Raw genomic sequence first — 15502 nt, 5'->3', positions numbered from 1 at the left:
AGGGAGTGCAGCTCTGGAGTACAATACAACTCAGGATCAGTTATGTAATGTATGTACACAGTGATTGCACCAGCAGAATAGTGAGTGCAGCTCTGGGGTATAATACAGGATGTAACTCCAGATCAGTAATGTATGTAGACAGTGACTGCACCAGCAGAATAGTGAGTGCAGCTTTGGAGTATAATACAGGATGTAACTCAGGATCAGTAATGTAATGTATGTACACAGTGATTGCACCAGCAGAATAGTGAGTGCAGCTCTGGGGTATAATACAGGATGTAACTCCAGATCAGTAATGTATGTAGACAGTGACTGCACCAGCAGAATAGTGAGTGCAGCTCTGGAGTATAATACAGGATGTATCTCAGGATCAGTAATGTAATGTATGTACACAGTGATTTCACCAGCAGAATAGTGAGTGCAGCTCTGGGGTATAATACAGGATGTAACTCCAGATCAGTAATGTATGTAGACAGTGACTGCACCAGCAGAATAGTGAGTGCAGCTTTGGAGTATAATACAGGATGTAACTCAGGATCAGTAATGTATGTACACAGTGACTGCACCAGCAGAATAGTGAGTGCAGCTCTGGGGTATAATACAGGATGTAACTCAGGATCAGTAATGTAATGTATGTACACAGTGACTGCACCAGCAGAATAGGGAGTGCAGCTCTGGAGTATAATACAAGAGGTAAGTCAGGAAACTTTTGTGTCAAATACTCACCTGTTATGAATTGATGAAATAAAAGGAAGTGTAAACAGGAATGCACGTAATTGGATTTAAAGGTATCATTTATATAACAATGTTGGGGATGATGAGGGGGGTAATAACCCGTCTGACAAAACATCATGGTCATCGCTCTCCCTTATCAATAGGGAGCAATCACAGACATTATTTGAACGCTTGGCAGGTACAGAGTCTGGTCTGGTTTAATTAGGAGGAGGTAACAGGACACCTGTTATGAGCACCAGTTCTGGGGCAGTCTTCCCTGACATCACGAGCTTTTCTGCCGCCTGACATGACAGTAATATTGCCTGGGTTGCATAAATAAGACGATCTGACAAGCCTTTATGGCATAGAGTGACTGCCTTGTCCGGCGTTTGACCCCGGCCGGGAGCTTAGTGCACGTCTAATGTTCCTACTTAAGAAATATTTAACTCGGGAAACGCTCCGGCCTCCGTAAACGGAAAAAAAAAAAAGTAATCTTTTTTTTCTTCTTTTTATCAGCCTTTGCTGTGTAACAAGGACAGGGGGCCTCGGAGGATGCTCATTAACAATGACACATCCCATCTGTGCGGGTCCTCTGAACTAAATCAAATATATGCAAACACATAACCACTGACGGGGGCCATCATGTGGAATGTGCTGCGCTGGGCTGCCGACGATGGGAAGGGGCACATCGTTATGGGAGGGGAAGAAAACAACGTGATCAATTTTACTTTTTTTCATACATATATAAAATATGACAAATTATGGACACATGTAATTAATAAGATTTGCCACTCAGGAATCTATGAAAGCTAGGGCACCCCACGGGGGGGGGGGTTGTTTTTTTTCCTCCATCTTGTCTTGGAACAACTTGCCAAGTTGAAGAACCTTATTTTTTCCTACGAACAGATCCAGGGCATACTGAGAACTCCTGGGACCCCATAGCAAAAGTTCTATTTGGACCTCCCAAAAATACATATCTTTTGTAGAAATGGACAATGGCATGTAAGGCAGCACGTAAACAGTTACTGTGCCACTACTGAAGCCCCTTCATGTTTCCACCCACTATCACACGTTTATCATGGTCCCCATAAAGTAAAATGTGCATTAAACTTCCTCTCCACCCACACAGCACGATATTCCCACTGTAAATTAGCCCCCCACCAGGTCACTATGATGACCTCAGAGTGACTACGGCAAAGTATGATGTCCCCACAGTGCCTCTATACAGTATGATAGCCCTGCAAAGTGTGAAGCACCCCCACAGTATAATGTCACTAGTCACTTTCCCACACACACTAGAACTCCCCTCACCACAGTACGTCAGCATCCACAGCATGATTCAGTATGATGTCCCCACATGTAGTATGATGGCCCCATAGTCCAGCACCCCTATACACAGTATGATGGCCCCATAGCCCAGCACCCCTATACACAGTATGATGGCCCCATAGCCCAGCACCCCTATACACAGTATGATGGCCCCATAGCCCAGCACCCCTATACACAGTATGATGGCCCCATAGCCCAGCACCCCTATACACAGTATGATGGTCCCATAGCCCAGCACCCCTATACACAGTATGATGGCCCCACAGCCTAGCACCCCTATACACAGTATGATGGCCCCATAGCCCAGCACCCCTATACACAGTATGATGGCCCCACAGCCTAGCACCCCTATACACAGTATGATGGTCCCATAGCCCAGCACCCCTATACACAGTATGATGGCCCCACAGCCTAGCACCCCTATACACAGTATGATGGTCCCATAGCCCAGAACCCCTATGCTGGCTCTATAAAACCCCCATAAACAGTATGATTGCCCCTTAGCCCCAATACACAGTATGATGGTCCCATAGCGGGCAAATAGAAAGTATGATTGCACTACAGACCCCTTATACACAGTATGATGGACCCTTAACCCCCTATAAACAGTATGATGGCGCCAACAGTCCCGCTATGCACATAATGAGCCCCAACTGAAAACCAGACGCCCCACCTTACCCCTGGGCTCACGGGCCCGACAGCAGCCGCATGGTCTGCCAATATGGATGGTAAGCTCCTGATCATAGTGGTGGTGCACATGCCTGATCTCTGTCCCATTCAGAAAGGGCTCTGCAGTACCCCAATCTTGAGATCAGTGGGAGTCCCTGCAACCAGCACCAGCAATAAGCAATTCTTTCACCTAGCCTACAGGTAGGTGATATCCAAGATTTTAATTGCCAACTTTTGGGCACATTTGCAGGCATCTTACTTCCCTCCCACTTTCCAGAGTAAATTTACCTGCTTTCAGTTCATTTGTGTAACTGTCCTCTTGCTCTTTGCTCTCTGCATTGTACTGGGGACCTTCGAGGACCTCGCTTTTTGCAGCCCTTGGCGGAACAGCAGGTAACGGAGGTGGGGGCACGGCTGGCAATACTGGCACATCTACAAACAAAGACGCGTTTATTTAGGTTGTATGTGCGGAAGACGAAACAACTTCTCCAGTCGCAGGAGAGGATGCCATTAACAGCGGCACCGAAGCTGCTAACACAACAAATGCTTCTTCTATGCGGAGTAACAGGTAAAGATAATTAGCCGAACACACAGCCTGGCACAGAGCTCAGCACCCAGCTAGGAGAGCAGAGTAATGCTGTCTGCAGCACGGCTGCCGGGCACAACAGGGGACGCAATGTGTGGAGCGATCACAGAATCATGGCTGACACTAACTAGTAAACCTCTGGCGGTTTGTGGGGGCTAACGACTAGACCGTAATGTACTCTGCTTCCCTCCCAGCACGACGTCAAAGAGGGGACAAGGTTTTTTTGTTAGTTTTTTTTTTAATACAGCACTCAAAAGCTTTGTCCAATTTCCACCAACAGCAGCGGCAGGAGGCCCGAGCCGTACGGGAGTCAAAGTCACTTTTTCTTCCTCTCTTTTTTTAAAGATTTTAGCTGGGGGGGGGGATGTAATTTAGATGCAGGATAAAGAGTTAAAGGGGTTTGAGTTTTTTTATAAGCTTTCATAACAAAACACCTTTTTGGGCAGACTAATCATCGCTTTTTCTACTTTTTTATGCAAAAGTGATTCTAATGGTGACTTTTACTTGTACCTTATTTGTTATTAAATTTGTATCTTTAACACTGGAGGACATGGATAGAAAAGGGCCCCTGGGCAAGAACATATGGGCCCTTTACAGCTCAAGAGCTCCTAAAAATGCAGAATTGCACCTGCTTTGGAAGTAGACATGGGACCTTTTACCTTTGTGCGGTCGCACAGGTTGCGCCAATGATATGTCCACACCTGACCTTTAAGTTAACTTTAAACCCCTGTCACACACAGCGATCTCGCTAGCGAGATCGCTGCCGAGTCACAAGTTTTGTGACGCAACAGCAATCTCACCAGCGAGATCGCTGTGTGTGACACTTATCAGCGACCTGCAAAACACAAGCCGCGGAGACACCATCACATGTTTCTCAACGCAAGCAATGACTAGCCAGGTCTTTCCCCGGGAAGGAACAACCACGGGAAGGGCAGTCTCCAATGAAGGAAACCACCTATGCCAAAACATGGTATCCATCCACAGGCAGCTGTTTCAGGGTATTGCCCCTCATCAGTGTGGAGTAGGAAACTGGCCAGTAGGAGCAATGCCTAGTAAAAGACTGTGAAAAATGAGGATGAATGAACTCATGGAGATCAACATCCAACACTGCGGAGACACCATCACATGTTTCTCAACGCAGTGATTCTAGAGCAATGACCCCATCCCTTATGGGAAATATGCAAAAACAATCAGTGTGGAGTAGGAAACTTCATTGGATCCTTCCCGTGGAAAAGACCTGGCTAGTCATTGCTTGCGTTGAGAAACATGTGATGGTGTTTCCGCGGCTTGTGTTTTGCATGTTTCTGCATATTTCCCATAAGGGATAGGGGCATTGCTCTACACCACAGACGGCGCTAGCTGCCCCACGCTTCCAGCTCATCTTAGGACCTCTGCCTGGTCCCTGCCAGACTGGATCTTTTTTCAGCCACTCCTGCACATTCATTCTGCCGTGATTGCTTCTTTTTCTCTTGTGCTTTAAGTGATGTTTGAAAAAGACCCGACATAGGGTCGAAACATTACCTCAACGCACTATTTCCCTGTGGTGTCTTCACTAAAAAAAATTTTTTGCATTGAAAATCAAAATTTCCCAGAGTGCAGCTGTTTTCTCTTCACTGGATGACCGTCTGGACTAAGTTCCAGGTTCAGCTTGCACCTACCTCATATCCACAGAGTGCACGCCTTGTCTGTATCACTGAAGCTGCCTGTTTGGCGGCTCACCAGCGATCACGTAGCGACACACCAGCGATCCTGACAAGTTCATATCGTTGTCGGGATCGCTGGCGAGTTGCTATGTGTGATGGGGCCTTTACTCTGCTTCATATGTTTTTTTTTTTTTGTTTTTTTTTGGGGGGTTGAGGGGAATAGGTCAACATTATGGGACTGGTTTCGGTAAATCACATGTTTTAGCACAATTCATCATTTGTGATTTTTCTACATTAAATTATTGGACAACTGTATTCCAATACCCTACCCGGTCTAATTTTGCATTTTGCTCAATTGAACACTAAGACATGGTATTATAAAGCTTACTATTATTATGGAACATTTTACCCTTAAAAAAAAAATAATGCAAAAATATATCTCTGAAGCCTCAAAAACTGTGCACTCATTGACGTATTTTGCACAAAATCCATCAGTGCAAATAAAAATAAAAAAAATCACTTAAACTGCCAACCTCATGATGAATCAGGGCCCTGGTGCTTCAATTCCTGGACATTCTCAAGGTCTCTGCTTGCTGTCAGAGAATTAGAAAACTCCTTTTCACATTCACTTGTACAAAGCCAGCCCAGGTCTCAGCTGATAAAATTGTATCTAATCTGCACAATGCTCTGGAATCCAGACTATTGTGGCAATCAACCAGTAGGATCTGTGTAGCTGCTTCTGCATTTAGCTCACAAAGCAATGTCCAGACTTGATACAACTACAGCCAGTTCTTAGCTGGGTGCAGAACTTCTATACAAGTGAATGTAACTAGAAATGCTCTAGTTCACTGACAGCAAGCAGAGATCCAGAAAAAGGCGAGACAAACACTAAGTGTTTGCCAACAAGTGTCAGTCTAGAGCGGAGGCAGCTGCGCTCACAGAGCATTGTATCCACTCCTCAGCAAGACTAGATTGTAGGGCATGTGAATTTTTAAGATTCGCACACGGTTTCAGTGCCGGAAGACGAGTGAGGAGTCAGGCTGCCAGTTTATACCAATTTCACAAATGGGAATAATTTTACACTGATTGTTATTAACATTTTTTCTACTTTGAAAAAATAATACCTCTGCGTGGAGAGATGCCAGGAGACAGCGGGCTGAGTGGCGCTCTGACCCTGGACAGGGTTAGTTGGACCGTCTGGCCAGTGTGGCGCAGCGCTGTCACAACCTCCTGGTTGGTCAATCCCTGGATGTTCTTCCCATCAACCTAGAAAATGCAAAGTAAAAAAATATTCCATAAAATTACTAGAAATAAAAAAAAAAACACAAAAAAAAACATATTTTGAAATGATTCACTAAGCAAATAGCAATCCTACAAGATCCTGCAGGAGTCGTCTCCAACCTGTGGCTCAGCAGCTCCTGCAAAACTAAAACTCCTATCATGCATTGACGGCTGCAGCCAGGGCACTCTGGATGTCTTAATTTTGCAACATCTGAGAAGCCACAAGTTTGGGGAAATGGCTAAGGCCTGGTTCACACCTTAGCTTTTTGCAGTCAGTCAAAATCCGCCGTTTAGCAAAAAAAACAGATCCGCCATTTTTTTGGGCGGATCCGTTTTTTTTTCACATTGACTTGCATTCGGCGGATTTTGACGGATGGTCGTGTTTTTCGGATCCGTCATAATTTTGGCGTCCACTGTCTTGAGTGGACAACGAAACGTTTTTTGTGTGCGTTAAAACAGCGGATAGCAACGGATCCATCGCTATCCGCCATGCGTTATAATGGACGCCTATGGGCAGCGGATCCGTTGCCAACCGATAATTGACGGAATCCGCCTTTTTTTTTTATACCATGCCCAGAAGAATATCGCTCTCTCCCTCTCCAGATCTGCCTCTTATATGGTGACTTTCTTGTACAACGTCCTTAGAAGCAGAGATGCAAAGCTCAATTCACAGAAGTGGGCTGGCCTGACCCCATCTCTCTGCGGTTAAGTACAATTGAGATACACAATTGAAGCAACGTTTCGGCCCGAGACAGTGATTTTAAAGCCAGAAGTACAATACAAGGCTGTAACTTTTGGTGCCTGCGAATCTTGGATGTTCTGCACCTGCTCTCCTGTTTGTAAAACTTCATATAGGAATAGAAGTGGGGTTTTCAGCTCAAGGTAGGCAAGCTAGGTCTGGCACCTATAGTGCTGGTGGAATGCTCAGAAGGAGAAAATTAGGCCTAATCATTCTATATGTAAAATAAGGCAATTTTCTAATATATTAAATTATTCAACATTTTCAAAATATCTGCTTGCTGTCAGTGATCGTAAACATTCTTTTGATATCCAGAACCTCTTGTATAGCTTGATTTTTTGTTACATTGTACCACTGAAGTTAAAATGTATTAGTCCGGAGTCCAAGCTTTTTAAAACATGGGGGGGAGAATTGTCTAGATTGGGAAAAATCATTAAAAACTCTCAGCAGTGAGCTTGTAAAACTAAGGCTAGTTTCACACTTAGCGCACGGCCGCCGCTAAGCCCCGCCCCCTGCCGCGCCCCGCCGGTAGCTCCGCCCACCGGCGCATGACGCTGCATCAGGACGCAACCAAAATGCAGCAGGTTGCGTTTGGCGCAGGTCGGCGCACCGTCAAAAAGACGCATGCGCCGCCAAACGCATACTGCGCACGGCCTGCGCCCCCTGTGATAAAGATAGGGGACGCAGGGCGCATGCAGCATCATGCGTCGGTGGGCGGAGCTACCGACGGGGCGCGGCAGGGGGCGGGGCTTAGCGGCGGCCGTGCGCAGGCCGTCACTGCGCTCCAAAACGCTAGTGTGAAACTAGCCTAATATGTTTAGATTCAGTGACAAAGCACAGATTTTGAAAATGCAGAGGAATTGTAATATTTTAGTCGCAGAATTTTTCGTTATACAGTGACTGAGGTTGATTAGAAATTGATTTTTAAATTCGTTTTAGTCTTCTTGCTTGGATCCTCTGGGAGTCGCTCTGCAGTGCACATGTTAGTAAATCAAGAAGAAATTGACTAACGGCCACTATCCTGTCGTGAACTTCAATGCATCCGCTTTGGTCGGCGGCACTGCCCGGTATGATACCTTTCACATATATACCAGAAGAGCCTGGAAAACGAAAGAAAAAAAATAAATAAATAAACTTCATTGATTTCTCCGAGACACAAAGCTCAGACATCCCAAACTGACAATAGAGGGGTTCAGACAGTGCTCATAGGGGTGGATTACACTTGGAAGCGTGAAGACACATGGTCGGACAGATTCTGTGGTTTCGCAGGCAATAAATTGTTATTACTTCGCAGAGTAAAATATGTGACAGTCAGATGGGGACACATCATGGCCAAATACAAAAACAGGCGAAACTACAAGTTTCCTTGATGCAAAAGAACAAAACTTTATTGAACTACAAAGTGCTTTCTTCATCTCAAAAAGGGCTTGCACATGCGCATCCCCCCGCTCAATCTGACTCTGCTTTTCAGGATTTATTTGAACTTCAGAACTTTGCAAAAACATTAAAAAATAAAAAAAAAAATAAAAAAAGAAGAAGCGTTCTCCATTTTCTGAGACACGTAAGCTTCTTATTTTTTGGCAATTGCACAGTGTGGAGACTTGTTTTTTAGTGTGCAGCGCGATAGTTTTTATTGATACCGTTTTAGGGTGTATACGACATTTTGATTGTTTATTATTGTATTTTTGGGAGGAAAGTGCTGTGACCAAATATATTTAGACAGAGGCACACATACGCAGTTACAACCATATGTACATTGAAAAAACTGAAAAAGTTAGACACACAACCTCCATCTATGGGAGAACTGCAACGAAGGGGAAATAGTATAATCTGGTTGGAAAGAGGAGTTTATCACTCAATTTGCAAATTTGAAATGACGAAGGGTCCTTGATTGGACACTCCAGGACTGCCCCCGAATCTTCTAATTAGAGACAGAATATTTTCAACGCTATCTACTAACTGTTAATCCTCTTTTTCCCCTTCTTCCTTTCTACAAATTTTATACTCGGTTATTCTAGAACTGTTCTAAAAATTAAAATGGTCCTCTCTGAAATGTTGGGATTTGGGTTTAGGGTGAGTTAAGGAATTGAAGTTTAGATAATTTCATAGTATAAAATTAAAAGTATTAGGTCATTTATGTTATTTGAAAGATGAAAAATTTGTATTTTGAGTTTTTCATACAAATTATTTGAAGAAAAAAGTGCCCAGAAATTCCCTTGACGTAGTTTCAGGGCCCCTATCCAAGGGATTGCACTAGAGATAAATTTCCAAAATTCCCTATAGCAAATGCCAAAAAAACCCCCAAACAAACAATTTTTAATATCTGATAAAGAGGGGGCCTAGTTTAATCTTTCTGATGGTCTCCTTTACGCCCCTCCTGGCCATGATGAGATGAAGTAAAGATTGGTTAAACACGCGAGAAGAGAGGTTACATCATGCAATGGCAGAGAGTATGACACACAGGAGGGGATGGATGAAGTGCCGCAACCTTCAGCGGCCCGTAAGGATCAGGAAATAATCGACAAATTAAAACCCTCATACCTGCCCGAGTCTGTGCTCTCTGGTGTGCCACCAAGGGGAAAAGGGAAAAGCAAGAAAAAAATAAAAAACACAGGAAATCGTGGGAAAATCTGTGTTTGTTTTAATCAAAAACAAGACGACACCCAACTAAAATATACAAAAAAAAAAAATTAGGGCCCTATAGACGTCTATATGTGGATCATGTATCAGAGCAAAAGGCCTTATTTTCCTTAAGCTTGAAAACAAGTCAAAGTTACCAACTTACACCATTTTCTTTGGCCGCTCCCCTCCTCCTCCATTACCCACCCTTTGGATTAATGTGAGGTCCCCATCCAATGAGGGAGCTTGCTAGAAACACGCCCACGAGGAGCTTCTTTCAGAGAGGTTTGTCAGCACCCGTTAACTCTTCCATGACTCCCTAGTGGTCTTTCCTTTTTATGGGACCCTACTTTGTGTTTTGGGAGTGTTGGCAAGTATACATTACCGGCTGCTAGAGAGTTAACACGATCCAGTGAATCTTACCTCCGATGCTCCCTCCTGTGTAGCCCACCACTGTTATTCCAAGGCTCTGCCCTTCTTTTTTGGTGAGGCTAATATCGTATGTATTGTCATCAGCACCTTCCTGAAAATACAAAAAAAAAAAAAAAATAAAAAAGAAGATTGGACTTGTGGTTAGAAGAAGTCTGCCATTTCTTTCTATCTGAAATGTGTACATAATCAGAGGTCCACCCAATCAGCCCCGTCAGCAGGACACACCCCAGAGGAGCAAGAATAAAATGGAGTTTTCTTTAAACTTTATGCAATATTGAAGAGTTCCTGGAACTTTCTCATATTTTACCTTTCCAAGACCTCTACTGTCAGTGAATACAAATTATTGTGGTTAGTCTACAGAAGAAGCATGATTGATTGAGATAGATATAGTTATAGGCATGGTGATCAAGCCTTCTCTGTAGTGTCATCTTGAGGACCATGCCTACTTAGCTAACAAGGCTAGATTTATATACTAGGATGAGAAAGCCATATCAAGAACAGAAAGGTGCAGGAGGGAAAAAACAAAGAAAAAGAAAACCAGACACCCTGAATGAAAAAAAACAAACATCAGGTATTGCAGCAAAGTGTACATTATTAAAATGCAGAATGTTTCATTAGGACGCAATTAACCTTTATTTACAGAAAACCCTTAACACCACAAAAGTCAATGTAGTGGTAACCATCATGTAGGTAACTGACAACATCCCCCACCAAAAAAAGTAAAATTACATAATTTCTTTTCGTTTTCACCTTAACCAAAAGCATAATTGCCAATAACAGGAACACCGGATCCACTTCCTTTCCCTCCTTGCACTGAGAGCTCTGCACAGGTCACAGAGCAGGACCACAACACTCTCTCTTAGAAGTCAGTGAACATTTACAATCAATTACTTTCCAATCTTTAATATTAATGTGTTTCTATCTGGATTTAAACAGTAAATTTAAATTAAAGGCAATGATACGCACATTTTGAATCAATGGTGACAGTTGAAAGGGAAATATTACACCAAGAGTTCAATGTAAAATTTGATAAGAAATGCATCCCAAGGTGAATAATTACATTTTATTCATGAAGTTGTAGGGGGACAGAGGAAGGAGGCAGAGAGCACCACATGTTTAAGTCTGCACACACCACTGTGGATGAAAACGATGTAACATAGTTAGTAAGGCCGAAAAAAGACATTAGTCCATCCAGTTCAGCCTATAAAATTCTGTCAGAATAAATCCCCAGATCTACGTCCTTCTAAAGAACCTAACAATAACTGTAAGATACAATATCGTTACGCTCCAGGAAGACATCCAGGCCTCTCTTGAACCCCTCGACTGAATTCGCCATCACCACCTCCTCAGGCAGGGAATTCCAGATTCTCACTGCCCTAAAAGTAAAGAATCCTCTTCTATGTTGGTGGAAAAACCTTTTCTCCTCCAGACGCGACCCCTTGTGACCATCACCTTCCTTGGTATAAACAGATCCTCGGAGAGAGATTTGTATTGTCCCCTTATATACTAATACATGGTTATTAGATCGCCCTTCAGTCGTCTTTTTTCTAGACTAAATAATCCTAATTCTGCTAATCTCTCTGGGTATTGTAGTTCCCCCCCATCCCCTTTATTAATTTTGTTGTCCTCCTTTGTACCCGCTCTAGTTCCATTATATCTTCCCTGAGCACCGGTGCCCAAAACTGTACACAGTACTCCATGTGCGGTCTAACCAGAGATTTGTACAGAGGCAGTATAATGCTCTCATCATGTGTATCCAGACCTCTTTTAATGCACCCCATGATCCGGTTTGCCTTGCCTGGCACTGGCTGCTCCAGGTAAGTTTATCATTAATCAGGATCCCCAAGTCCTTCTCCATGTCAGATTTACCCAGTGGTTTACCGTTCAGTGTGTAATGGTGATATTGATTCCTTCTTCCCATGTGTATAACCTTACATTTATCATTGTTAAACTGCATCTGCCACCTTTCGGCCCAAGTTCCCAACTTATCCAGATCCATCTATAGCAGAATACTATGTTCTCTTGTACTGACTGCTTTGCATAGTTTTGTATCATCTGCAAATATCGATATTTTACTGTGCAAACCTTCTACCAGATCGTTAATAAATATGTTGAAGAGAATAGGTGCCAACACCGACACCTGCGGTCCCCACTGGTCACAGCGACCCAGTTAGAGAATATACCATTTATAACCCCCTCTGCTTTCTATCACTAAGCCAGTTACTTACCCATTTACACACATTTTCCCCCAGACCCAGCAGAGTGCAGCACTTACAACATCACTGCTCTTGACGTCTTTAGGAGGCAGGGAACCAACAGGCAACGTTGCTGGCGCTGGAGGCCTCACTGGAGGAGTCTTGACCACAGGATCCCTGGCAACCACCATGCAAACAGAATTTCCACAATTCTTCAGCACCTGAGCGACCTGGTCACTGGCCATTCCTTGGACATTGGTGCCTCCGATTTGTAAGATGTGATCCCCTGTTTTTAACCGTCCATCCTAAGAGGACAACAAAAAGTAAAATATTCTTTCAGCAAGGTGAAATACTTTAGAAATGCTTTATGAATCTGAAAGGTTTATGTATCAACTTGTACAACAGCAATGCTTATTCACAGACAGCAAGTGGATACTTTTTCCTACTAAAAAAAAAAAAAAAAATTGCAATTAAAAGGAAAATTAAGTAATAGAGACCCAAACATTAGATATGTGACTGAGATTAGGTGCCTGGGTCCCACAGATGGAATTGGGCCCCTTCCCCCCCCCCCCCCCCACAAATCTGTTTTTTCTTTTCTCCTCTGCCAATCTTAATCTCACCCAATGGTGAGTACAACTCCACTTCTCTTCCCTCTCCATTCACAGAGACCACGGCGCAAGGTAAAGAGCTTTCCCACTACTATCTCCCATAGAATATAATAACTCATCTCCTCTTACACAATGACCTCTACAAAGGTCTTATAGCGTGTCCATAACCTTTCTCCCATAGAGGTCAGCGAGTCGTCTCTCTTCCCTCCTGCACAGGTCACCGAGAATGCTCACTACTCTAATAGAAGTCAGTGAGTCTTCTCCTGTCCTTCCCTGCATAATGACCTTCACAAAGATCAGAGAGTGCCTACTAGCTCCTATATAAGTTCATGAGTCATCTAGTCTCCCTCAGCAATGACCTCTGCGCAGGGCACAAAGCATGAGGATTACTCTACCCCATAGTAGGCAATCAGTTATCTCCTCTCACTCCCTGCACAATGACCTTCACACAGATCACGGAGCATGCCCACTGCTATGTAAAGGTCATTGTGCAGGGCAAGAGAGAGTAGATGACTCAATGCCTACTTATATGGAAGATAGCAATGGGCATGCTCTGTGACCTATCTCCCAAGAAGATAATAAGTCATCTCCTCTACCTCCACAATGACCTCTGCACTGGGTGCAAAGCATGCCCATTACTCTATCCCATAGTAGCAATGCATCATCTCCTGTCCTTCCCGCATAATGATCTCCACACAGGTCAGAGAATGCCCACTACTCTCTCCCATAGAAGTCATTGAGTCATGTCCAGACACCCATGTCCATATCATAATTAAGAAAAATAAATATCAACTAAAATTAAGATAATTGAATATATTTCACCATAAATTAAAAATAAAGTTCCCCTTTAAGAAACCTTACAGACATGTATTTATGGCTGAAATTTCCCTTAGAAGCCGCCTCTGCTGGATATATATATAGCAGAGCCAACAGGGTCTTCTGCCATTACTAATATGGAAGGAATTCTAGTTAATGAAGACATTGTAAAATACATAAAAAATATTAATGTTGAGATTAACACCGGGCTTTATCCAACTCCAGTTCATGTAAAATTGGCTTTTTTTTAACTTTCATGCTTTTCTTTAATTGCCTCCCAATTTTCTAGCGTGACGGTCAGAGCCGTTTAAACGGCTTATTTATCTCCAGCGGTAAATTGATGAGATCTATTTATTTTTGCAATTAACCGGCCATAAACCCCTTTAAATTCCAAAAACAGGCCTCTTCATGCAGATAATATACAGCCGCAGCCTGGGCCAATGGATCTTACAGAAAAAAAAAAAAAGCAGCTCAACAAAGGGAATATATATTTTACACATATATATACACACACAGTCATGGCCAAAAGTATTGACACCCCTGCAATTCTGTCAGATAATACTCAGTTTCTTCCTGAAAATGATTGCAAACACAAATTATTTGGTATTATTATCTTCATATAATTTGTCGTAAATGAAAAAACACAAAAAGAATTGTCCTAAAGCCAAATAGGATATAATTCCACACCAAACATAAAAAAGAGGGTGGACAAAATTATTGGCACTGTTCGAAAAATCATGTGATGCTTCTCTAAATTTGTGTAATTAACAGCACCTATAACTTACCTGTGGCACCTAACAGGTGTTGGCAATAACTAAATCACACTTGCAGCCAGTTGACACGGATTAAAGTTGACTCAACCTCTGTCCTGTGTCCTTGTGTGTACCACATTGAGCATGGAGAAAAGAAAGAAGACCAAAGAACTGTCTGAGGACTTGAGAAACCAAATTGTGAGGAAGCATGAGCAATCTCAAGGCTACAAGTCCATCTCCAAAGATCTGAATGTTCCTGTGTCTACCGTGCGCAGTGTCATCAAGAAGTTTAAAGCCCATGGCACTGTGGCTAACCTCCCTAGATGTGGACGGAAAAGAAAAATTGACAAGAGATTTCAACGCAAGATTGTGCAGATGTTGGATAAAGAACCTCCACTAACATCCAAACAAGTTCAAGCTGCCCTGCAGTCCGAGGGCACAACAGTGTCAACCCGTACTATCCGTCGGCATCTGAATGAAAAGGGACTGTATGGTAGGAGACCCAGGAAGACTCCACTTCTTACCCCGAGACATAAAAAAGCCAGGCTGGAGTTTGCCAAAACTTACCTGAAAAAGCCTAAAACATTTTGGAAGAATGTTCTTTGGTCAGATGAGACAAAAGTAGAGCTTTTAGGGCAAAAGCATCAACATAGAGTTTACAGGAGAAAAAAAGAGGCATTCAAAAGTACACGGTCCCTACAGTCAAACATGGCGGAGGTTCCCTGATGTTTTGGGGTTGCTTTTCTGCCTCTGGCACTGGACTGCTTGACCGTGTGCATGGCATTATGAAGTCAGAAGACTACCAACAAATTTCGCAGCATAATTTAGGGCCCAGTGTGAGAAAGCTGGGTCTACCTCAGAGGTCATGGGTCTTCCAGCAGGACAATAACCCAAAACACACTTCAAAAAGCACTAGAAAATGGTTTGAGAGAAAGCACTGGAGACTTCTAAGGTGGCCAGCAATGAGTCCAGACCTGAATCCCATAGAACACCTGTGGAGAGATTTAAAAATGGTAGTTTGGAGAAGGCACCCTTCTAATATCAGGGACCTGGAGCAGTTTGCCAAAGAAGAATGGTCTAAAATTCCAGCAGAGCATTGTAAGAAACTCACTGATGGTT

At 43.2% G+C, this 15502-nt stretch overlaps 1 protein-coding gene across 5 annotated transcripts in view; it reads right to left on the bottom strand.

Moving 5' to 3' along the window:
• PATJ (PATJ crumbs cell polarity complex component) overlaps positions 1–15502 on the bottom strand; it is a 256986-nt gene that overhangs the window by 200063 nt on the left and 41421 nt on the right. For all 5 annotated transcript variants that reach the window (XM_073544627.1, XM_073544628.1, XM_073544629.1 and 2 more), the window contains exons 8-12: positions 12288–12512; positions 10004–10103; positions 7973–8061; positions 6066–6207; positions 3001–3144 (exon numbers count right to left, since the gene is read on the bottom strand). In XM_073544627.1, the coding sequence (XP_073400728.1) occupies positions 3001–3144; positions 6066–6207; positions 7973–8061; positions 10004–10103; positions 12288–12512 (700 nt within the window). The remainder of the gene's footprint in view (positions 1–3000; positions 3145–6065; positions 6208–7972; positions 8062–10003; positions 10104–12287; positions 12513–15502) is intronic.

The sequence above is a fragment of the Dendrobates tinctorius genome, unplaced genomic scaffold (assembly GCF_039654945.1).
Source record: "Dendrobates tinctorius isolate UK_male_01 unplaced genomic scaffold, ASM3965494v1 ptg000138l, whole genome shotgun sequence".
Lineage (NCBI taxonomy): Eukaryota > Metazoa > Chordata > Amphibia > Anura > Dendrobatidae > Dendrobates > Dendrobates tinctorius.
This window is presented reverse-complemented; position numbering and strand designations above follow the sequence as displayed.